The following is a 25,140-nucleotide window of genomic DNA, read 5'->3' as shown; positions in this document are numbered from 1 at the left end:
AGGGGCGGGCCGGGGCGGGCCGAGGCGAGCGGGGGCGGGGTCTCGCGCCGTCCTGGGGCGGCTCTTAGGGCCGGGGCGGCTCTTAGGGCAGGGCCCGCGCTGGAGCCGTGGACACCCGTCGTCGCTGTCGCCGCCGCCACCTTGGCTTCTGCTGCCACCGCCGCTGCCGGTCGCCACCATGAACCACGATCTTCGCAGGGAGCGGGAAGCCGCCAGCTTCAACCCGGAGCTGCTCACGCACGTCTTGGACGGCAGCCCCGAGAACACCCGGCGCCGCCGAGAGATCGGTGAGGGCGGCAGACGAGGCCTCCCTCCTTGCCCGAGCGCGGCTCGAGATTCCCTCGATGAGGAGTCGTGGGGGGGCGCTGTGGAGAGTAGGCCGCAGCGTCTGAGCCGCGCGGGGCTCAGCTGTAGGGGAGCCGGGACCCCCACTCCCTGGGGCCCCCCCGGGGCTGAGTGACGGATGTCGTCCATCCCGAGAGGGGACCTGTGCCCGCACCCTGAAAGCTGCTGGGATTCAAGGTGTCACGGAGCCCTGAATTTCTGTCTTCCTCTTGATGCCCTTTAACTCCCTTGCAGAGAACCTGATTCAGAATGACCCAGACTTCCAGCATGAGGACATGAATTTCCTCAGTCGCAGCCAGCGTTACGAGATGGCTGTTAAGAAGAGCGCCAGCATGGTGAAGAAGATGAGGGAGTTTGGCATCGCAGACCCTGAAGAAATCGTGTGGTTTAAAAAGTAGGTATGCCTTCCCATAGATGAAGTGCCCAAGCCCAAACTTCACATTTAAACCCGCAGCCTGTGGCTTCCTTTTCCATCGGACTTGGTGTTTGAAGACTCAGATTGCATATTTTCACTCCACTTTAAAGTTATGTGTGTGAAAAACAGTGTCTGCTTTTGTACTGGAAGCCCTTTAAAAGGATGACATTTGTAGAAGGCCGATAATGAGTGGAGATGCTGCAGGGTTTTGGGATTTTTTCCCCTTCTTAAGAATCAGTACCCATTTGTTTGGTTCAGACATCTCAACTTGGAGTGATTTGAGTTGCTTGCAAAATGACTTTGCTCTTTGTAAGAAGGAGGCTTGTTCAATTTAGAGGCAGGATTTGGAATGATTAAAAAAATTTTTTTTTAATGGTTATTTATTTTTGAGAGAGACAGAGAGAGAGAGAGAGAGAGTGCAAGCAGGGAGGGGCAGGGGGAGAGGGAGGCACGGAATCAGAAGCAGGTTCGGACTCTGAGCTGTCAGCACAGAGCCGGACAAAAGGGTTCCAACCCACGAACCTCGAGATCATGACCTGAGCAGAAGTCAGACAGCTGAGCCACCCAGGCGCCCCCACCCTGGGACAAATTTTAGTTGCAAGACCAAACAGTATCTTGGAGCAATAGCAGATTGTCTTTCCATATGACAGTGTAGATCTTGAGTTTAAAATAATGGAAAATGTGGGTTGGATGAAGATTTCAGAATTGAATATAAAGCATTCTAAGAACCCAGCATTCTTGAATCTGGTTGCAGTGTGATTTAAATGGCTCTTGGGCATAGGAGACCTCAAAACGCCTTGGTCCTTATGCTGAAAAGAGTATGTACTTTTTCCAGACCATCTGTTTTTTGTTGTGTTTTGTTTTTTAATTAGAAACAAGCACTTTTTTTTTTTTTTTTTGCCTTTATCTAAATAAACACTATAATTACATGACCTTAGCACAAGGTCCTTTCTTTGGCGTGTAGCCTCTCTTATGCTTCTTGTTTATTCCTGGGCACTTCGTTTTTTAGGTTTCCACATTTTAGAAGGATTCCAGTATTTTCTATCAGTAAAGATTAAGTGACGGGAATGGTGTATATTCAAGAGCTAAGAAGAATGGAACATGTTACAAGTTCTGCGTTTATGTCGTAATATAAATGCTCCCTTATTCTGCTGCCTCTAATATGTTCGGTGTCTAATTATTTTCAGTCTGACCTGGTTATTATTGTGGAGGATGGAATCATTTACTCTGGCCCTTAGGACTGCCTGAGAACTCCTTTCCATTTTCGTCATAAAGTTAGGATTTGTTTATTTTTGGTAGTCCAAATCAGAGTACTTACTCGCTTCCAAATGTTCTTTTTTCACTTTTGAAGTTTGTAACTCATCATGGCTGTGGGAGTATTGAGGTTGAGTAACTCCTAGATGGTTATGTGTCTGAATTACCTGAATTGGGTTTTATGTAAAATTTAAGAATTTAGTAAGATTTTATTCTTTTTTGAAACGACCCAAAAGAAGAGGTTTGTTTCATTTTGCTTTTAAATGGTTGATGCTATGTGTTTCAGAGTTGGTTAGGAGATTTCATAATCAGTGGTGTAACCAGAGTGGAGTGAAGTCACAATGAAGTAGAACAAATTCCTTTATGTGGGTTAAAGAGCAGAGGACACAAGCCAGTTTCGTCTATCGTTTTTCATGATATACACCTTGCTGTTTAGGGAATGTAGAGTACAAAATTTAACACACCTTTTGATATCCTTCCAGTGGTTCTAGGATGGGACAGGGAGATCAACTTCTGCGAGAAAAGGGGATTGAAAATTAGTTTTGGCAGTTACTGAATGCCATTGAGTTTCAACCTGCCATCCATTGTAACTAACACGCATGTTTCACGTAGCGCTAAGAAGAAAGCAATGCAGCCAGTTAACTATGACATCCTGTTAGTTGTGAGATACACCTGACTTATTACATGCTAGAACTGATGAAATACAGTAATATTTCTCTTTCTGGAGATTTTGAGCATTTACTGGTTTCTTTACAATTATTTCTCCTATCTCAAAATAAAATTCACATATGGGAATATTTTAAAGTTGATGGAATATTAGTAAACTACTGAGATTTCTCAACTCGAGCAATAAAAGAAATGTGCTCTCCAGTCTTTGGGGTAAAAACCTTGCTGTTTGGGGAATGTAAAAGTTGTTTTCCTAATCTACTCTCCTGTAATTTTGTCTATTAACTGTCCTGTTTACTATGAAAACTAAAATGGTCTTAAGAATGTTTAAAATTCTGATGAAGATCAGCCGTGGTATCTGTTACTCTCTTTAGGTTTTACAGCTGATTTCTTGAAAAGCATTTTCAGGAGGAATTAAACAATTGAAAAACAAGCACTGGGATTTTGTTCATGAGTTGGTTTTCGAGTATCTTCGAAAGAATCTCACTCTGTTTATTAACATAAACATTGGGCAGTCTGTTTTGTGTCACGTATTTTTCTCTCTGAGTTTCCCAGAATTATATATTGTGTCAGTATCGTCATTTTATAAACCCACAGCGCCTCACTTCCCTCCAGGGAATAGGAGTGTCTTATCTTGCCACCATTTTTAGCACCTAAATTACTGCTTCTGTTTCTCAGAAACTCTCCTAAGTCTGTTTCCTCTTTTAGGAAAATATGATTGTTAAGGAATGCGGTGGTGCTCTTACCTTTGAGGGAACAATTTCTACATTTATCCACCTCCTCAGGCTTTTGACCCTCAACTTCAGTGAGGCGGGGTGTTGCTTCTCTACAGTCCAGCAGCAGGAAACTCCTGTTAATCCAAGTTACTGGGAAGCTAACTCAATTCACTTCTTCTATTCATACCCCTCCTTTTTCCTCTTGTTCTCCACTTAGTTTAAATTGACATTTGACACTGGTGTAAAAAGTCTCGAATCTCTGGGTTAAAAGGGCATTTTTGATGTTTCTCGGATCCAGGCACTCCTTAGATGTTTCAGCTTGTCCACAGCACCCTTAAAGGTGATCTTCCAACCTAAAGGCGGTGGGGTTGGGATTCAATCCCCAAAAGTGAACTGATAGCCTTCTCCCTCTTTCTTTTAATTCATGCTGTCCTCATTGGACAGACCAAGATAAACCGGTGACACTGCTTCCTATTCATTCCTTGCAGAGTTGTGAAAAGCAGTTAGGTGACACTTGTTTTGTCCTTTAACATCGATAGATAGGTAGGTAGGTAGGTAGGTAGAGTAAAATAGACCCCAGTGAAATCTTTAATGGCATAACCAAGCTGACTGGCGTATGTAAATTGTATTTTGACTGTTGCACAGTTTGTTTTATTATTTATTTTATTTGAGAGAGCATGCAGGTGTACAAGCAGGGGAGGGACAGAGAGGGAGAGAGGATCTCAAGCAGGCATCATTGGGGAGCCAACGAGGGCCTCAATCTCATGACTGAGATCGTGACCTGAGCCGAAATCAAGAGTCAGATCCCCAACCGACTAAGCCACTCGGGTGCACCCACAGATTCTGTTTTATGAGAAAATAGTTGAAGACTGAATTTTAGTATGATTGGAATTCCTTTAATCTGGAGTGGTTATCAAAGATCATCAGCAGTAAACGTTTAACATTCTCACATTACCTACTTACCCATCTGTAAACTCAGAAGACTTTTAGAGATCTGTGGTTTGGCCCTGGGGTATAGTATATATTTACTATCCTAGATGTTTGCTTTATTTATCTAGGGAAAGATTAAACTATTTAGTTGCTTTTGTTAACAGTCCTACAAATAAATGTCCTATGGGGTTCCTTCTGATTTTCAGAACAAGTAAAATCTGAAAATAAACACACACACTCCAAAGAATCCAACCAATCAAACCAACAAATGACACCAACAAAACAAAAAAACACAGGGGTTTCTAAGCTATAAAACGTGGGTAGAATTTGCTTCCTGGATGAAGTGTAGAATTAAAGAGGATTTCTGGCCCTGAAATGACTTGAGGGGGAGGCAGTAGATACCACTGGATTTGGCCTTTTTGCTGGGGAAATGGTAAACTTCTGATGTAATTTCTTGAGAGAAGGCTTCAGATTGTCCTAACCTCAGTCCCTGAGGGCCATGGCTGTCTGACAAGAATGGGTAGTAGAATGCAGTTTCTAGAGTAAGGCTGAGATCCCTTTTCTTTTCTCTCCTGTAGAATACATTTGGTCAATTTTGTGGAACCTGTGAGCCTCAATTACTCCATGTTTATTCCCACCTTGCTGAATCAGGGCACCACTGCTCAGCAAGAGAAATGGCTGCTCTCCTGCAAAGGATTGGAGATAATTGGCACCTACGCCCAGACGGAAATGGGCCACGGTTAGTCCACATTTGAGGGTCCGTGGGTAACCCACCTCAGGACTTAAATTGACAAATGACCCCTGGTGTTCGTCTTTTCCTGCTGCTACCCTTTTGGGATTTGGTCTTTCAGATGTCAAACCTTAAATAAAATCCAGCTTCTTGTTTTCTCATAGGTCATTTCCCCATAAATGTGCCCAGGACTCTCATCCTCCACTGTTCCTTCTGAAAGCCTTTTTACCCCTGCTTCACGTGTACCCCATTTTAATGACTGTTGAGCAGTTTGGAAAGATAGGATTGAAACATGGCAAAATTGTGTTGGTGTCTATTATACAGATGACTTTGTTGCAAATTCTTGTGAGTGTTAATGGCTCAGCAACATCTGGAAGTTGCCTCTCTGCTTTAATGAAGCTGGAGATGCTGATTTTCTGGGCGGGGCAGAGGGTTGGAGCATTTAAGTGTCTTAATCTTTCTTCCATTGTCTGCTAGCTGGGCTGTAGGGCAGTTTGGGGAAAGGTTCAGGATTCTCTGCATTTGACTACAGTAGTCTTTCTTTCTTTCTTTTTTTTTTTTTTAATGTTTATTTACTTTTGAGAGAGACAGAATGCAAGCAGGGGAGGGTTAGAGAGAGAGGGAGACTCAGAATCCGAGGCAGGCTCCAGGCTTCGAGCTGTCAGCACAGAGCCGGATGTGGGGGCTCGAACCCACGAACTGTGAGATGGTGACCTGAGCCGAAGTCTGACGCTCAACCGAATGAGCCACCCAGGCGCCCCGACTACAGTAGTCTTTTTATTATATCTTTTCCTTTTACGTGTTTTTGGACTTTGTATTGTCAGTCATTGGTTAAATTGTTCATAAATGCCCTACTCAAAAAAGTTTTGTGCTTGGTCTTAAGGTGAAAGAGGTTTGTTTTCATAGACAAGGCCATTGGCAGGTTTGGGGGTTTTGAATTTGAGCTGCCCAGTCTCATTCCTTAATTACCATAATGCTTCCATTATGTAAATAAGGAAAAGAGGAAGGGACGGAGATACCCTTCATTTTTGTGTTTGATTTGGTGCTTTTTGATTTGTGAAATGGTTTAAGATGTTCTTTATCATGATCCCCGTGAGAGCTGCAGGTTCTGTCGTGATGTTGTCTTACGAACTCGAACTCGAACACCCGGCCAAGACACCCAGGACTTGAGCTCCGGGGATGGCCAACGCTAAAGTAACCTGCCTAAGGGCAGGAATGTAACACTCTTATAGTCATCCTGGTGCGGGGAGGTGGTGGAGAGAAAGAGAGGGAGAGTTTTGTAATCTTAAAATAGTTTTGTGGTACAGAGCCCTTTGTTTTGTTTTTGTATGCATCATTGTGGAATTTGACTTACAGTGGTGCTATTTATAGGAGGCATAAAGATGTAAATTATTCTGAGGCTAAATAGGCCTGATATGTATATCGGTCTAACCTTTCTGCCTCTGTAAACTACAATGTAAGTGTATACTTGCCCTAAATTTTGAAAGAGGAAGAAACTGGAACTTGAAGTTTACCGGCTTGAGGAGCCCAGAAATCGGACTGAGATCCTATGTTGTTCTGGGTGAGTTTGCATTTGTTAGTTTTCTTTCCTTGGCTGCCTTTATTTTTCGGATATTTTCTTGTATTTGAACCAGCTTTGTCTTAATCTCTGTATTTTAGAGAACAGGGTTGTGAGATTGGGTCTTGCTGCTTTGCTGGAATCTTGTTCATTCGTATTGGTGTTTGTCGTGCTGTGTCTGCTACTGTCCTTTTCCGGGAGCACCAGGCTGTCAGTTCATTTGCGTCCGGTGACTGGGTCAGAATAAGAAGTCCTTCAACATCAAAGAGACTGGAAATAGAGCAGATTGTGCAGAGGGAGGAAATCCTGAGCCTCTGGAACATTGAATGGTTAATGACAATTGTCTAAAGTATTGTCACAGAGTTGGCGGTCACGTTGAGTTTGGGATTCTTTCAGCCCTAGGTGGCTGCGGAGAAGTGAGGAGATGGTATTGCTCAGGCTCATCCCAGGATCCTCAAGAATCTTAAAATTCAGTCCCTTGCACGAAGTCTCGATCACCTGTTTTCTGTCTTCTCTCCTCTAAATACTCACCTGTCTGTGTAGGTGCACAAAAACCGGACGCACATTTGGTCTCTGGGTCTGTACCCTTAAGCAAAGGCAGAGGTGTGGGCTGAGGGGTGCACCGTGGGGTTCTGGTGTTGAAGGGACCGTCTGTGGAACGTGGTCCAGTGATAATCATCCTGGCCATACATTTCTCCGGGTCACAAAGCAGGTGGTATGTTTGGTCTTGACAGATACTTGTTCATTTCAAGTTGTGGCCACTTTACAGCAATTCTTGCTTTGTTTTCTGTTGTTGTTATTCAGGAAAATAGAGCTTATATAATACGTAGTTACCATCCTGGAATATTGATGGGCTATATCTGCACCTTCCCATCTCTAATACTCAAATATGAACTAAAGCACCTTTCTTCCTTTGAAACTCGAGAAATAGATCGTCAACTTGATTGTGTAAGCCACTAGTTTTTCTCCACTTGTATTTTCACTGCTCTGTCTCCTGTTCTCTTTCTTCGGAGTCTCTTCCCTGTTGAACTTCTCGTGAGACACGCTCCCGCGGTTTTTGGGCTGTTCTAATTCCCCGCTATTGTTTTTAATAACGATATAAACTTCTTTATTAAAAACTGTGTCCTTTGGAGTTATGCCTTCAGAATATCTTTCTCAGATGTGAATTACTGTATTGAAAGGAACATTGTATAGCCTCCATTTCATAGTTTAACACAGAACCTTTTTATAGTGTATTTAGGGACTTGCTAGCATACTGTGTCTCCATACACCCTGTCAGCGTGGTTACTTTAAATGCTTTTGCTACTTTCATATCTAAGAGTTGAAGTTTTAATTTTCCAGTGCCAGCGAGCCTGGATGTTATTACATGTGTTGGCTTACTGTATACATTTCCTATGTATGAACTGGACTTTTCTCTGAGTATTGATTCAGTAGAATCTGTGTGTTGATCTTACATGGTTATATAGTATCCTTCCAGTGGTTTTTTCTATTGCCGTCTGTTTTGTTAAACGTTTTGGCTTTCTGTATTTAATGCATCCTTCTCTGAGTGGGTATAAAATTTTTTCCCCATAGCTTGGATAATTATTCTCTATTTTCTAACAGTTTTTTTTGTTTGATTGATTGATGCTTAATGCTTTGACTTGTATATGGTATAGAGTGATGCATGAATCACATACTAATTTTATGTTTTATTAACTAGTGGGTTTTTTTTCCCCATTGTTAATTCTTTCCGGTTCTTCTTAGAGTTTTATGAGTTTCTATTTATTTCTGGAACCTTAAAATATATTACGTTGACGGGGCGCCTGGGTGGCGCAGTCGGTGAAGCGTCCGACTTCAGCCAGGTCACGATCTCGCGGTCCGTGGGTTCGAGCCCCGCGTCAGGCTCTGGGCTGACGGCTCAGAGCCTGGAGCCTGTTTCCGACTCTGTGTCTCCCTCTCTCTCTGCCCCTCCCCCGTTCGTGCTCTGTCTCTCTCTGTCTCAAAAATAAATTAAAACGTTAAAAAAAAAAATTAAAAAAAATATTACGTTGATTTGTCCATTTTTCTCATAAATGTCATACACTGGTTCGTTATTGTTTTGTAAGATATTTAAAAATCTAGTAAGATAAGCCTGCTATTGTTACATTTTAAGACCTACATATTTGGTGTTATTATATACCTCTGGGAGAATTATGATCTTAATTTGTCAAAATCTAAATTATATTCTACAGGAATTTCAAATCTGTGTTACATTAAATCCTTATATTTCCTTGGAAGTATTATCTTTATTATAATAAAGGACTGACATCTTGACCAGGATTTAGCAATTTCTTTTCTGTTATTTATCTTTTATCCATCCCATTAGTGCTGATATTTTTTTCTTTTTCTTTTTTTTTTAATTTTTTTTTTTTCTTTTAACGTGTATTTTTGAGACAGAGAGAGACAAAGCATGAACAGGGGAGGGTCAGAGAGAGGGAGACACAGAATCTGAAACAGGCTCCAGGCTCTGAGCTGTCAGCACAGAGCCCGACGCGGGGCTCGAACTCACGGACAGCGAGATCATGACCTGAGCCGAAGTTAGCCGCTTAACCGACTGAGCCACCCAGGCACCCCTGATATTTTTTTCTTAATTAAATCTTTAATATCCTGAGCTAAGTTACTTAAACATTTTTAAACATTTTGTTGCTTTTATAAATTGTTTTTCTCTTTCCTGATATATCTCCTTTAATGGTCCTAATGGATAATAATGCAGTGGGTTTTTTTCCTTACAGCCTACAGCTTTTCTAAGTTCACTTATTATTGATGGTATTTTATTGTTGATTCCCTGGCATTATAATCATGCTGTCCATGGAGATGCTATTTTGAGTTCTTTCTTTCTTATATATTATCAGTCTAATAATTTGTCCTCAGCATTGGCTACCAGCCTTTCCAGCCCAGGATCACGTAGCAGATACTGGGCAGGCCTTTTGGTGTCAATGTTTTTTTTTCTGTTTTTTTTTGTTTTTTTAAGTTTATTTATTTTTGAGAGAGACCGAGACAGAATGCGAGTGGGTTAGGGGCAGAGAGAGAGGGAGACACAGAATTCAAAGCAGGCTCCAGGCTCCGAGCTGTCAGCACAGAGCCCGATGCGGAGCTCGAACCCACAAGCTGTGAGATCATGACCTGAGCCGAAGTCGAACGCTCAACCGACTGAGCCACCCAGGCGCCCCAGGTGTTAATGGTTTTAAAAGAATTGACTGCACCGCTTCACCATAGCAAAATGTTCGTCCTTTATAATTTCAAAATAAATTATTTAAAAATAATATATAATCTTTATCATGCATAACCAGCTTTATGCAACAAATACTTGATTTAAGTAAAAATAAATAAATAAAAACAAAAACTATCCAGTCACTTTCTCCTTGCAACGTGTCTAAATTTCATCCACTTGTGAATAGTCCTTATCTTAGTCACAAGAGACATTTTTCTCCTAAAAACATTCTTTGGTCTCAAAACGGTTTCTTTTTCTTTCTTTTTTTTTTTTTTTTAATGTTTATTTATTTTGGAGGGGCAGAGAGAGGGACACCGAATCTGAAGTAGGCTCCAGGCTCTGAGCTGTCAGCACAGAGCCCTGTGCGAGGCCTGAGCTCAGGAGCTGTGAGATCATGACCTGAGGCTTAACCCACTGAGCCACCCAGGTGCCCCTCAAAACGGTTTCTGATTACAATAGTTTACCCCTGCCCTGCTAAGTGTATTTTTGTAACCTTGGTATTTGTTGCTCCATTATACGGCACCCTGATGCAGACCCCCCCCCCCCCCCCAGGAGTCTGATGGGTGCTTCAGAGTGGCCCTGCCTTTACCAGCAGTTGCCCTGGGTTCTAGTAACGCATAGTAGTCTTTCAGCCCTAAAAGTGGCTGGTCCCAAGCCTCAGTTTTCAGCCCTGGTTCAAAGAGTTTTCTTCTGTTGCGTCCTAGGTGTACATTTATTTTTCTTCCTAGGTACCATCCTTTTCGAAACTGGAGACAGTGGCATTCCTGTTTGTGAGTGAAAGCACTCTCTCTCATCACATGAATGTGTTTATCTGAGGATTTCCACTATTTTTTTAACTTTTTATTTTAAAATGATGATCAATTCGTAGGAAGTTGCAGAAATAGCAGAGAGAGATCCCATGGACCTTTCACCCATTTTCCACCAGTGCTGACACCTTACGGGATTTCCATTTGCTGCTTCCTAGGATGGCTGCTCTGATCTGGGCAAGGTTTCCTGGTGTCCTCATCATTGTGCTCGGTCCTCATTGCACTTGGATAAGAACTGCCCCGATCAGAAGATGTGATTAGGTGGTGGGATTCTTGTCCTCACTCTGCCATTATCTTCTTGATCTGAAGGCACTTAACTCACCTCAATCTAATTTCTTTGTGAAATGAGCACATCGGTTGCACGTTCTTTGATTTTTATGTGATCGGATAGCTGAAAGCCCAGCCACCCGACTGGCAGACAGTCGATCGGCTCTTGCCTGGGCAGCGTGCCCCGGTCATTTCCCTCCTTACTTTCGGAACAAACTGAGAAATTTTAAAACTGAAATGTTGTGTCAGTTCATTTCTAATAGAATAACAAGAGCAGTATATAGTTGATGAAGTTAGAGCTGGAAGTTAAATAGAATGCCGGCCATGTGGAAGAAGAACAAAGGCGTATCAATCTGCTTCCTATTGGAAATAAATTCACACAAGTCTAAGGCACCTGCAGATTTTAAATGGAAAAGAATGACTTTAGAAAGTGGATTCCGGGGGCACTTGGCTGGCTGAGTTGGTAGAGCATGTGACTCTTGATCTCAGTGCCATGAGTTCAAGCCCCATGCTGGGTGTGGAGCCTACTTAAAAAAAAAACAATAAATGAAATACATTTTTTTTAAGTGGATTCAAAATTACTAAACCTGAGATGTTTATTATCATTAGTGATAAATCACGTTTAACCGCCTTGTAATGCATGAATCTGTTATTTGTAATTATTATTATTATGGTCTTTCCTAGAAATTGCATGTCTTTTTTTATTTCTGCACGTAATTACCAGATGCAGAGCACTGCCCATTTTTGTATTAAATTGTTTCAGTAGGGCCTGGCTGGATATTTGTGATGAATCTGAATGAAATTACCAGATTCACGTGAGGGGTGTGGATCTGTGCTGGATGTTTTATGGGCCAGCACAAAGCACTCCAGCCTGGAAGCATTCTTGAAAATGCATCTAGGAGAAACTTTATCTGGGGGAGCATATTGTCGGCCTGAGAGACCGAAGTTCTCCGGTCTCACCTTCTCATCAGGGTAAATCATTGTACAACTTGAATTCTCCATTCCATACAACCTCTTCACGTTTTTTATTTCCTTTGGTTTAATTGCAAGGGTGGAATCCTCTGCCCGACTCGCATATTTCTGCGCTGCACAGGCTTTGGAATCGGAAGCCAGTCCTCAACCCAGATTAATTATCCAAGGGTTGAGTCGCTTAAGAAAAAACTTCTCGCCAAATTAAGGAAAATGGAATTTGCCAAGAGTTTATGAAAGTAATACAAAAGGGGGCAGTGCTCCTATCCATGATAAAGTCTACCCAGCTAACCCATACTTAAAAGAATTTTTTTTTCTCCTTCCCTTTACTCTGTTCACATTGCTGATTCTCTCACACCTGATGACTCTTCTCTCAAATGCCCGTCCTTGGTATTTCTTCGAAGTTTTGTGCACCGAGGGCGGCCTGAGCCTCTGGATCTTCACTTGGGCATGTTCTTGCCTACTTTACTTCACCAGGCAACCGCGGAACAACAGGAGCGCTTCTTCATGCCCGCCTGGAACTTGGAGATCATTGGCACTTATGCCCAGACAGAGATGGGCCATGGTATGGTGCATTCAGTCTACCTTCTGGGCTGGGTGGGACTCTGCAAGCTTAGCAAACAGGGAGAGCCCACCACAGGTTAGCAATGGCATCGCCACCTACCGTGATCTTTCTGCGGAGTCCAGGCTTTTCGCGTATACAAGTCTTGGCGTAGACATTGCCTTGGTCAGTGGAAATTAAAGGTTATGTTAGCACAGAGATAGGCTGATTATTCTTTTTCATGGTTCCCCTTCAGTAGGTCAAGGATTTGTTTCCTGAGTGGGTTTTCAAGTTCACTGGAGTTACGTAGGATTTGTGTGCATGTGGAATCGGAACCCATCTTTTTTTCTTTATTACTCTCATTACCTTTGCTACTGATAGCTTAATGAACTTGCACAAATTCCAGAAGAAACACAGCTTAATAGTACATGTGCTCTTTGACTTGCTTCCGGGAAATGAGTGGCTTCATATAACCATAATGTGAGCATTTTATACTTTGACTTTTTTTGTGCCTTGATTCAGTAAAGTTCTGAAGTTGGCTTGGCCAAAGGTTATTTCAAAAATAAGATAAGCCGCACTTCTAGGCCATTGGTCTGGGAGATGGTGGCTGTCCCTGTTATCTGGTCTGAATGGGTATCTGTGTTTGCTATTCATTTCCTTCTGTCTTCTCTTCTCCTACTTAGAGGTTTCAGAACAACTGGTCTGATGTATGTTTGCCACACTTGCTCCTTCTGTGTGTACAACTTCATCTTGATTTTACAGCCAGTTTGGCTCTTGGTGCTGAGTCATATTTCACAAGACTGAAAGTGGAGTACTGTTTGGTTCGGCTGTGCATTTGCAAACAATTTATCACTATCTGTTCTGTTACTGTATTACTTCTTTTTCTATAAAAACTTCTTTGGCTAAAAAAAAACCAAAAACCTTCTGTGGTGAAATGAGTCTTAGTATCTGGTTCCTGGATTCACACTTGGGAAGGTTGTGGATCACTCATAAAGTGGCCGTTTCTGTAACTCCACTTGGAAGTTTCTAAATGTTCAAAGTGTAAGTGTTTAATGAGGTCTGTCATTATCAAACTAGTCTGGTAAAAAGGTCCTCAGCATTTGCTTCAGATAGTGTTATTAGAGGGAGTGTCACTTAGAACATTTTTCCATAACTGTTTTCAAAGAATTTTGGCACATTTATATTAGGATCTAACGCATGACCCCTTGTCCGTCTCCAATAAACGTCTGAAACCGGGAACTCTTCCTTGTCACGCTAAGGAACCAGCCAGGTGGAAGTTAAAGGCCTGGTATTGGAAAACTCACACCTTATTCTTTGATCTTTAGAAATCCAAAAGTCACAGCTCTGGCTCTTTTTCCCCATAGTGATTATAGTTTTTTTTTAAGTCTCATTTTCTATTCTAGCCATCCCTCTGAAATAAGTCCTTAATTTACAAGAACTTTGGCTGGAGTCTCTTTCTGTCGCCTGTTATCTTAGTCTTCGTAAATAGAGAAGTCCAGAATGTTGAACTGGTGTGGTAAACACAAAACGTGAGTTGACGTTGGCATACTAAAGCTTAGAGGTGTTAAAGAGACGTTTAGCTTCCCTGTTATGTTCATATCCTGTGATCTTCTGAAAATATGATTCTAAAATGCCTTTACATTTTCTTCTGGTTGATTTAAGTCATGTTACAAATCCACTGTCATAGAGGTGAATCAATTTCAAGTGTAGAAACAGAACATGCTTGACATATTTTCAACCTAATAGGAGTTGTCTGGTTTAAGTATAGGAAATGATGGGGATGCCTGGCTGGCTCCGTCAGTGGAGCACGTGACTCTTGATCACGGGGTTATGAATTCAAGCCCCATGTTGAGATGTAGAGTTTGTTTGTTTGTTTGTTTGTTTTAATTTTTATGATAAGTACGCTCCACACCCAGTGTGGGGCTTGAACTCATGACCCTGAGATCAGGAGTCACAGGCTTCACCAGCTGAGCCAGCCAGGCACCCCCATAGAGTTTTCTGTAAAAAAAAAAAAAAAAAAAGATAGGAAATTAACGTATCTTGGTTATCAGCTATTTGTAGCTCATATACAAATGTTTTGTTGCCTTTAGATTTTGTTGTTCTCTGAGCTGTTTCTAGAGCTGAAAGGAGGAGGCAGGAGATTTAACCCTGTGTTTGTTTGGGTTTTTTTGCCCATATTTTACCCGAAGTGAATGTAACTTATTTCCTTAGGAACTCATCTCCGAGGGTTGGAAACCACAGCCACTTACGACCCTGAAACTCAGGAGTTCATTCTCAACAGCCCTACCGTGACCTCCATCAAGTGGTGGCCGGGTGGACGTATGTGACGTTTTTAGCGTTTCTTGAATGTTTCAAAGAGTCATTACAAGATTGTGTGTAGAATGTAGAGCTTGTCCAAGAATATCATTTTGAAGTCTGGAGAGAACTCTTCAGCCTTAAGCTCTTCTGAGCTGTTTCACAGTCTCTTACAGTGCATGTTCTAGATATGTCTATATTTACAACATAGAGAGTTCAGCCTCTTACTCTCTTTTCTTAATTTTTCTTCCCAACATTCCTTTTTTTTTTTTTTTTAATTTTTTTTTTTTAACATTTATTTATTATCAAGAGACAGAGAGACAGAGCATGAGCAGGGAAGGGGGAGAGAGAGGGAGACACGGAATCCAAAGCAGGCTCCAGGCTCTGAGCTGTCAGCACAGAGCCCGACGCGGGGCTTGAACTCACGGACAGTGAGATCATGACCTGAGCCGAAGTCAGTTGCCCAACCAACTCAGCCGCCCAGGCGCCCCTCTTCCCAACATTCCTATCGTTAGCTCAGTTTCCTTGGTCGTCATTTAAAGTAACTTAGTATTCCCTGCTTGGTTATAATTAATTTAAATGTAAAGAGCCCCATGTGGCTAGTGGCCACTGTTCTGGAAAGCAGTTCCGTAAGAGAGAAAAAGGAAATGAATAGTGGTCTTATGGTTATCTTAAAAAAAATTTTTTTTATGTAAACGAGAAAAAAGTAGAAAAGAAAGCAAAGTCTTTTTAAAAAATGGAGGATTACTATCAAACCAAGAGGCTGTACACCTTAAACTTATAAATATGATAGGTTAATAATATCTCAATAAAACTTGTATAAAAGCTTTTACATCTATGTAAAACAAAGGATTGCTTTACCAAAATTCAATACATTTTCATAACTATCCGCTTAAGTGGATTTCTTCCTGAAAACTGGGTATGGTGCCGTCATAAGACGCCCAGAGAGTTCCCGGCTTATGGTGTTTAGCATATGGCTTTTCCGCCTCATTTCTATCCTTTGAAAGTGTAAGAATGCTTGCACTCACTTCTCTGTCTCATTCTCTTTGATGTTACAGTTGGAAAGACCTCAAATCATGCGATAGTTCTTGCCCAGCTCATCACAAAGGGCAAGTGCTACGGATTACATGCCTTCATCGTACCGATTCGTGAAATTGGGACCCATAAGCCTTTGCCAGGTTAGAACTGTTCATCTGGTGTTGAGGTAAAGAGCTAAACCGATCACTTTCTTCTGCGGAAAGTAGAACACACAGCTGAAGAGGCCAGTGCCAGCCAGGAATAGCAGAGCGTAAACAGCTGGTGACTTTCCTTTCTTCTGTGGTAGGTATTACTGTTGGCGATATCGGCCCCAAGTTTGGCTATGATGAGATGGATAACGGCTACCTGAAGATGGACAATTATCGTATTCCCAGAGAAAACATGCTGATGAAGTATGCCCAGGTATATTTAGAGGAGCAGAGGCGTCAAACGTTGGGGTTTCGGCAGCTGTTGATAACCACGGGGTTAGAAGGGTCTGTTCTTTTAGAAGGGAATAATAGAGTTTCATTCCCAATGCTTCTTTTATTAATGACCATGAAATCAGAAGCAGTTGGTGGGTATGAAGAGCATATTCTAGTTTGCTAAACCAGCAGGTCTCAGACTTCAGCATGTGTCGGAATCACCTGGAGGGCTGTTTAAAGTAGATCAGGATGAGGACTGAGATTTTGTAGTTCAAGCAAGTTCCCAGGAGATGCTGCCAGTCTGGGGACCAAACTTGGAGAATCACAAGCCCCACCTGCCAGTTGGGTTTAACAGAAGGAAGCATCAGTCCCGTGTTCTTTGTCCAGGTGAAGCCTGATGGCACGTACGTGAAGCCCGTGAGTAACAAGCTGACCTACGGGACCATGGTGTTTGTCAGGTCCTTCCTCGTAGGAGAAGCCGCTCGGTCTCTATCCAAGGCTTGCACCATTGCCATCAGATACAGCGCTGTGAGGCACCAGTCTGAACTCAAGCCAGGGTAAGGGTGGCATCAGTGCCGAAGACCTACCTTTGACCCCATTCACATACCGAAATTTTCAAATGTGATACAGAGAATACTCACTGGCTACGCAAAATTAGCTAAGATGGCAGCGTGCCGGATCTTAAGTGGAAAGATGAGACTGGTCACGTTATTTTTAGCCTTCTAAGAAAAACAGTAATATTACCTGAGCTCTACGATTGAAATGTTCAGAACACTAAAGGCAATTTGAAAATCCTTAATTGCTACTAACAACTATGAATTGGGTTTGGTGAAAGTGGCGTGAAACTTGATTCCCTCTTGTGTTCCCGGCCATAGTTCTTACTGCTGCCTTTCACTTGAACGTGACTCCCCGACAACCTTTTTTTTTTTTTTTTAATTAAAAAAAATTTTTTTTTAACATTTATTCATGTTTGAGAGACAGAGAGACAGAGTGCGAGCAGGGAAGGGCAGAGAGAGAGGGAGACACAGAATCCGAAGCAGCCTCCAGGCTCTGAGCCATCAGCACAGAGCCCGACACAGGGCTCGAAGTCACAAACCGTGAGATCATGACCTGAGCTGAAGTTGGACGTCCACTCAACCGACTGAGCCACCCAGGCACCGCCCCCCCCCCCATAACCTTTTTTATTTAACTCTTACAGAAGGAATAAAGAAATCAGTAAGAGCTGACCTGCTTAGACACCAGATACTTAATTCTGTTCATTGAGACTTCTCCAGAATTGTGGTTAAAATAGTTTATTCAGCTATCTAAGTGTTAGATGTTTTTATCATTGCCTTCCTTCTGCGAAGTTGATTCTGATTTTGTATGTTGCTGTGAGATACAGTTTCCTTAGTCATACTGCAAAGACTTAGATATGAACTTCACAGCTAGAAAATTCTGTGACCTAGGCAGTTCAACAAGGCGGTTGAGAACATGGTCTTCTGTAGCCAAACAGCTAGACTTAAATTGAGGATCTGCCACGTATTAGCTGTGTGACCTCAGGCAGGTTTTTCACCTCTTGTTTTCTCCTCTGTATAACGGAGAAAATAATAGCCGCTGCAATATATCAAAGTGTTTAGACTAGAATCTGGCACCTGGTAAGTTCCATGTGAGTGTTTACTTCTTTTTCTTCTGTATCCTTTAGTGAACCAGAACCACAGATTTTGGATTTTCAGACCCAGCAGTATAAACTCTTCCCACTCCTGGCTACTGCCTACGCCTTCCAGTTTGTCGGCGGGTACATGAAGGAGACCTACCATCGGATTAATGAGGACATTGGCCAAGGGGACCTGAGTGAACTGCCCGAGGTATGTGTTTACTCATTCGCTTGTGGGCACCCTCCCGTTTGAGATTTGCCTGTTGGATAATGTCCAGAGAGAACTAATTGTTGGGATTGCTGGTAAAGAATCCATATATTCTCAAAAGAATTTTTTTTTTTTAATTGAAAGTGGATCACGTATGAAGATACGTGGGTTTTGTTTTTAAGTTTCAGAAATACTGTACTATGTTGGTCATTGGTTGATCAAAGGAACATAATTGGTGACTTTTTGCCAAGCGGAACAGTTTGGCAGTGGGAACTGGGAGTGTGGGAACACTAATTCAGGCCACTGATAATGATCGTGCTTCTGTTCGCACGCATGCCAGTGTGATGTTGCAAGTGACTGGCACCTAGGTGAGGAAGAGTGCTCCTCGCTGCATCCCGGACCAGACTGCTGGCGTCACCCACGTTCTGATGGCCTGTGCTTTCCCCCTCCAGCTTCATGCCCTCACCGCCGGGTTGAAGGCTTTCACCTCCTGGACAACTAATGCTGCCATCGAAGCTTGTCGGATGGCTTGTGGCGGGCATGGCTATTCTCACTGCAGCGGCCTTCCAAACATTTATGTCAATTTTACCCCCACCTGCACCTTTGAGGGAGAGAACACTGTCATGATGCTGCAGACGGCTAGGTGAGAACCTGATTTGCGATTTCGCCGTTGTCGAGAATGTTTGCGTCATCTTCATCGGTTCCTGTTCCCGTGTTTGCTCTTCACGTTCTATTTGTTCCTGTAGTCTGTGGTTTTGCCTTCCATCCTGACCCACTGTTTTTATCTCATGGTCAGACGAATGAGTAGGAAACACCTGTCATCCAGCTTAGAGTCATTGCAAGAGTTTGCCTCTGTGTCATGAGAGTGTAGGTACTGAAGGCATGTGTACCGGTGATTTGTAGGTTCCTGATGAAAAGTTATGACCAGGTGCACTCAGGAAAGTTGATGTGTGGTATGGTGTCCTACTTGAATGACCTGCCCAGTCAGCGCATCCAGCCGCAGCAGGTCGCGGTCTGGCCGACTGTGGTGGACATCGACAGCCCGGACAGCCTAACGGAAGCCTATAAACTCCGCGCAGCCAGGTGAGCCCACCCTTAGGAGCTGGAATTGGCAGCTGGTGGGGGGAGCTCTGGGGGCTGGGGCCCGATGGAAGAGCAGGAAGCCTGAGTTCCGCTCATCATTTCCTGCAAGCTCCAGTTTTCTTTCATTTCTTAACAGATTAGTAGAAATTGCTGCAAAAAACCTTCAAAATGAAGTGATTCACAGAGAAAGCAAGGAGGTAGCATGGAATCTAACTTCCATTGACCTTGTTCGAGCAAGCGAGGTTGGTGGTCATGCTCCCTTCCCCCCTCCCTCCCTCCCTCTCTCCTTCCTGTCTCCCTCTCCATTCTTCACCCCACCCAATGCCACCCCGTTTTCTTAGTGCAGAAACCCTCATTGCTGTGCATTGAATCTTTTTCAAAGGTTCTCTCCTTCTGGTGTGTTTTTATCTAGGCACATTGCCACTATGTGGTAGTTAAGCTCTTTTCAGAAAAACTCCTCAAAATCCAAGATAAGTCCATCCACACTGTCTTGAAGAATTTATGTCTCTTGTACTGCCTGTATGGAGTCAGTCAAAAGGCAGGGGACTTTCTGCAGGTCAGTGTTTGCTGAATTTAAGTCCTTTTCTTTGCTAGAAAAATAGTCGTGGTCTACTTTACAGTTGCGTATGTGCACGTATATGTGAATATCTGTCGGCATACGTGAATATATGTCTAAACGTTTGCCTGTTCCGTTCCTCTTAGGGAGGCATCATGACGGAGTCTCAAATTACCCAAGTAAATCAGCGCATTAAGGAGCTGCTGACTGTGATTCGCCCAGATGCTGTTGCTTTGGTTGATGCGTTTGACTTTCAGGATGTGACACTCGGCTCTGTGCTCGGCCGTTATGATGGGAACGTGTATGAAAACTTATTTGAGTGGGCCAAGAAGTCCCCACTGAACAAAGCAGAGGTACCAAAAACAATGTTTTATCACCTTTTGAAACTCCTTATTTAAATATTAAGGCAGGAGAGGCGCCTGGGTGGCTCAGTCCGTTAAGCTTACGGCTCTTGATTTCAGCTCAGGTCATGAGTTTGAGCCCCACATCGGGCTCTCTGCTGTCAGAATGGAGCCTCCCTGGGATTCTTTCCCTCTCTCTCTGCCCCTCCCCAGCTCACGCACTCTCTCTTTCTCAAAATAAATAAGCATTAAAAAAAAATAAAAAAAAAAAATTAAGGCAGGAAAGACCTGCCTCAGAGTGACTCACCTGTGTGAAAGCTTTGGAAGCTCCTGTGGCCACTTAGTCACTTTGTTTGAGTAACAGATCCAGAAAGGAACTGGGTCGTTCCCACAGTATGCAGGTTTTTCATTTCTGTGACTTTTTAATAACTAACTGAAAACTTTCAACCATATGCAAAAAACAGAATACATGTACACCCCTATGGACCCTTGGTCACACTTCAGTGACACACTCACGGCCAATGTGTTTCACCTGAACCCCCCCACCCCCCACCCTCTCCCCTTGGGATTATTTTGAAACAAATCCAAGATACCAGATAACTGTATCCATAGATATTTCAGTAGGTATCTCTAAAAGATACGAGTTTTGAAAACGTAACCACAGAACCATTCTCCCACTTAAACAAATTAAGAATAATTTCATGAACTACCCAATCAATGTCCAAATCCCCTAATTGACTCCGTTTTTTCTTCCCCTTTAGTTTTTCTTTTTTTTTATTTAAAAAAAAAATTTTTTTTTTCAACGTTTATTTATTTTTTGGGACAGAGAGAGACAGAGCATGAACGGGGGAGGGGCAGAGAGAGAGGGAGACACAGCATCGGAAACAGGCTCCAGGCTCCGAGCCATCAGCCCAGAGCCTGACGCGGGGCTCGAACACAGGGACCGCGAGATCGTGACCTGGCTGAAGTCGGACGCTTCACCGACTGCGCCACCCAGGCGCCCCTCCCCTTTAGTTTTTCAAATCAGGGTCCACATAAGGTCCAGATAATTTCTCAATTAAAAGTATGCTGTTTTACATCGCCAGCTGCTTGTCAGTGATTTTTTTCTCTCTCCCTTCCCTGCAGGTCCATGAATCTTACCCCAAGTATTTGAAGCCCCTGCAGTCCAAGCTCTGAAGGGTCATGATGAGAAGTTTCATTTGCTCCAGAAAGCAGCTGTACTCCGCTCCCCTTATACTCATCACCCAAATCTGCTTGGAATCTCTATCAAATTCAGAGAGCTATAGAGCAAATGATAAATTGAGCCCTTTCCTCTTTTTATAAATGAAGAAAAAAAAGGAACAGATTTCAGAGATTAAATGAAAAAAACAGATGTGTTTTAAGTGCAATTAACACTGCAAGAGACGTATCGAGCATCAGAAGAAGCTTTAAGAAATGCAGCATGCCTTCCATTTGTAGTGCCGCTGGTTCCAGTAGGCCATGACTTTTGGTAACTAGTAGAATTTAACTACTGAGTAGTTAATTATTTTCACCTCTTAATTGCTGATCACTGGATATATAAGTGTTTTTAAGCAAAGGTATTTTTTAAGCGGGGTAGATAGAACCCTTCCCAGCTTTTCTGTTAAACGTTCCTGTCATGGGCCCTGGCTAAGAAGCAGGACTGAAGAAAAGGGATTCGGGGAAAGAAACTAATCAAGACATTTAGTGTGAGTGAGTTTGTGCCCGACACATTGACGCGACGTGCCCATTTGCCCCGCTTTGCCGACCTGGTATTTCCACCTAACTATTCACAGTAGCACCTTTCCAGCATGAGGACTTCTTCGACTTCAGCACAGGCCTAGAATAGGATCACTGTCCCGCATAATTAGGAGTTACTCTTCCTTCCATTCGAGGGATTCCCTAAATCGTCTGTGCAGTAGCATTGCAATTCACTTTGTCCCAAACTTCTTAGGAAAGGGCAAGAAGCAAAATCATCTCTGCATCTGACTTCTAGCAACTGATGGCACCTCTGGCCGTGTGGTGTTTCCTCTCCCACCCCTTTCTCTGTCCCGAAAGAGATGCTAAGAAAGGAAAAGAAGGGGTCACAGTTCCTTCATAGTAGAATGAGTATGGGGAGAGCTGTCTCAGTTATGGTCACTCTGACTGTAGTGTCCATACTAACTGGATATTCTGGAACAATCTAGATTTTTCAATAGTCTATTACAGTGCTTGGAGGTTACAGTGTTTGGCATTATAAAATAGAAGCATCACTCAGGCCACCTCTTCCACCCAGGGCGAGCACAGAAAACCCCTTTGACAAACCATGGCTTCTGATTTTGGATGTAAATCGTCGAATCAAAATAATCATCGAAACTATGGCTAATGGATAAATGCCAGTTTCACAGAATCTCTCTCTTACTGTACATTGGCTTTATTTTCAGTCTGTTCCTAGGAGATTGATCTGAATTGCAACAGTGTCCTTTGAGCCAAAATCTAATTTACACAATCACTCTGCATTTAAAAGTTAAACATGGACCTCCTAATGAAGTTTTTTCTTAAAATCAATGTAAAGGAACACATTCGTTGATTTTTTGTTTTGTTTTGTTGTGTTTGTTTTTTCTTTTACCTGTTAACTGTATCTGTAACTTCTGCCTCATGAATCCAGTTGTTCTGTAATCAGTCTTGAGAATGTAGGATAATTCAGGGAAATGTCTCCCTACCTTGGGACCCAACATAAAAACTATCCCAGTGGAACCAGTTATATGAGATTTTCAGGTCCCACAGAAACGCTGTTGACACAAGCCTTAATCCTTCCATCAGGAAAGCTGCTTGGGAATTGTAAGACTGAAGTAAGCAGTCTATTAATTTCATTGGAATAGATCTTGACAGTAGTTCAGATTCTGGGAAATAAAATAGATTTAAATTGCTTAATATCAGCCTGTTACGTGTAAAATTGCCTCAGTCTTAGTGGTTAATTTAAATACCTTGTTCACAGATGATCATCTGTAGTTGGGACCTGATCCAGCTGCATTGATCTGGGATCTATCTTAGCAGGTCTGAGCAAGCTGTAGACACAACAGCCGACTTCAGTCCTGCACGTTGAGTTTACTTAAACGCGAAATCTGATATTTGATACTGTTTTTACTAACGCTGAGATTTTTGTCTTGAACTTTATTCACTGTAATCTAAATATAGTAAAACCTCTCTAATTTGTACTGTCATGAGGGAAAGAGAATGCCACGTAATTAAACATAAGCTGAAATTATGAAATTTTAAGGTACGGTTTTATGAGGTTATTAGGTTCAGTAGCAGAACAAAACGGGAAGGAGTGAGGCCTGCCTGGGCAGATCGCTCTGAATCCCGTCACTGGTGTGGTTCTGCAGCTGCTGTGCAGGATCCCGCTGGTGCGCGAGTTCGTGCTTACGGGCCGCTCTCGAAGCAGCATATCCAGTTTGCTCTCCCTAAGAAGCCACGCTTTGCTACAGATAAGTTTCGTTCTGTTTGGTTCTTCGGTGAGCCGTTTTCACAAAAAGTACAAAGATACATCCTCTTCTCCAAACTGATGGATAAATGCTGAGAGGCTGGAAGATTTTTCTGTTAGATACTGATGGAAGCCTTTTTGGAAAAGTACTGTGAACAGAACTCAAAATTGGGAAATTGAGGTTTAATAGGATTTTGCGATTTGTAACGGATGAAGGTTGATTCTTCCTGAAGTGTTTGGAGCTCTACTAGATATATATATACCAAGGAGTATTTCAGCCTTTGGACATTAGTGATCTCACAGCACAGTTGGTTCCAAAGCCTTCAGGGCCTTTCATGTTCTGGTCTTCAGAACAAAGCAGTGCTAAGTATCAGCTTTTCTTCAGAACATTGGTTTAATTGCAACATTAGCTATGTTCACATGCTCTCGGGGAACTCCCCGCCTGTGATTTCACATCGCATATACCTGGAGGCGTTTTATAGTTCTAAAGTTAACATGCTAGATCTTGTTTTTTGGATTTTCTTCAGTCCGGGGCTTTGGCTGGAGAAATAGAACTGCTCAAATTCATCGGGAACGGAAATTCTTTAGATGACTGCAGTTCACAGTCCCTGTGAGCTGGAAAGAAGAGATTAGATGCAGTCTGCACACATGCTAATCTTTATAAATGTGGTAGGTGTCCCCGGGTCACTGGTTGCCTCCAAGCAGTGCCAGGAAATAGGTTCTTCTACGTGAGACCAACAAAAAGTCTTTTGTTGATTCTTACTCAGGATAAAGGTTTTGATCATTTTCATGAAATAATACAGAGGTCACTTCAACTATTACTCCATTCTTGGAGGATTTGACCAAGTCACACTGTACATTGCTAAAATGACTTAATATTTTAAAATACCCCTGGACTTGTGCTTTTAGCTGTACACTAAAATTTTCACTACCTGTTCCTGCGCTCCGTGATTGTAAACATAGAAACATGAGGAACCTTTAGAGTAATCAGGTGTTAGCTGTTGCAAACCTTCAAATTCCTGGTCTCCAGGGGTTTTTGTTTCATTCTTACTTTGCTTTACAATTAATTGGGCCATTGATTATCTTAGGAAGATCATGAAAAACCGGGGAGTGATTTGAAGAATTCTGAACCAAAATAAGCTGTTGTGCCACAATGCTGTCAACTGTTTCATAGACTAGGTAGCAAATACATGACCTGCCACATAATGTTCAGACTATTTGTAAACAATTTAATTTCCAATCGCTGTGGATTCAAGGAAATTACTTGTGTTCTTCAGAGCGTATAATTACCTGCTACCTATTTCCCTTTTACTGTTAGGGTTTGCGTTTGGTTCCTACCTGACAAGATGCAGTTAGTTAGCATGTATTGTTACCCATCCCTGGCGGAGCCAGTCGGTAGAGGTGGTAGCACCAAGGAGGTGCACGGGTCCAGAACTTGGGAACCACGATCAGACAACCGTGCCCTGCCAGCCCTGTTTGGCTTGGGCTGCGGGTAAGCCAAACCATAAACCGCTTTTTCCTTTGTAAAGTTTGACAAGACCCTTAATAAAACCTGTAATTAACACAAAGTGCGTTACGTGCCCTTTTTGGGTGGCCGTGTTTGGGTTCTATTCTGGCTCCGCACCCTTGATTTTCACAACTGAACCGGGAGGTCATAGACACTTCCCTAAGTTTCGGGGTGTGGGATCCGTAGATAATT

General features: G+C 42.6%; 1 protein-coding gene across 3 annotated transcripts; it reads left to right on the top strand.

The window, feature by feature from the left end:
- On the top strand, nucleotides 1-25,009 carry ACOX1 (acyl-CoA oxidase 1). 3 transcript variants are annotated; one of them, XM_047832540.1, is made up of 14 exons: nucleotides 1-287; nucleotides 580-739; nucleotides 12,290-12,450; nucleotides 14,638-14,745; nucleotides 15,780-15,899; nucleotides 16,046-16,161; nucleotides 16,548-16,717; nucleotides 17,842-18,004; nucleotides 18,454-18,644; nucleotides 18,905-19,084; nucleotides 19,221-19,326; nucleotides 19,497-19,640; nucleotides 19,787-19,993; nucleotides 21,107-25,009. In XM_047832540.1, exons 1-14 carry the CDS (start codon nucleotides 179-181, stop codon nucleotides 21,155-21,157), a joined length of 1,986 nt encoding a protein of 661 aa, XP_047688496.1. In that variant the 5' UTR covers nucleotides 1-178; the 3' UTR covers nucleotides 21,158-25,009. The 3 variants fall into 3 exon arrangements, with proteins under 3 accessions (XP_047688496.1, XP_047688497.1, XP_047688498.1); XM_047832541.1 differs by lacking the exon at nucleotides 12,290-12,450 and adding an exon at nucleotides 4,905-5,065; XM_047832542.1 differs by lacking the exon at nucleotides 1-287 and adding an exon at nucleotides 4,905-5,065 and having other exon boundaries at nucleotides 601-739.
- The last annotated feature ends 131 nt before the right edge of the window (nucleotides 25,010-25,140 follow it).

This window comes from Prionailurus viverrinus, chromosome E1 (genome assembly GCF_022837055.1).
Source record: "Prionailurus viverrinus isolate Anna chromosome E1, UM_Priviv_1.0, whole genome shotgun sequence".
In the NCBI taxonomy this organism is placed as follows: Eukaryota; Metazoa; Chordata; class Mammalia; order Carnivora; family Felidae; genus Prionailurus; species Prionailurus viverrinus.
The sequence above is the reverse complement of the archived record's forward strand: the minus strand, read 5'-3'. Positions and strand labels throughout refer to the sequence as shown.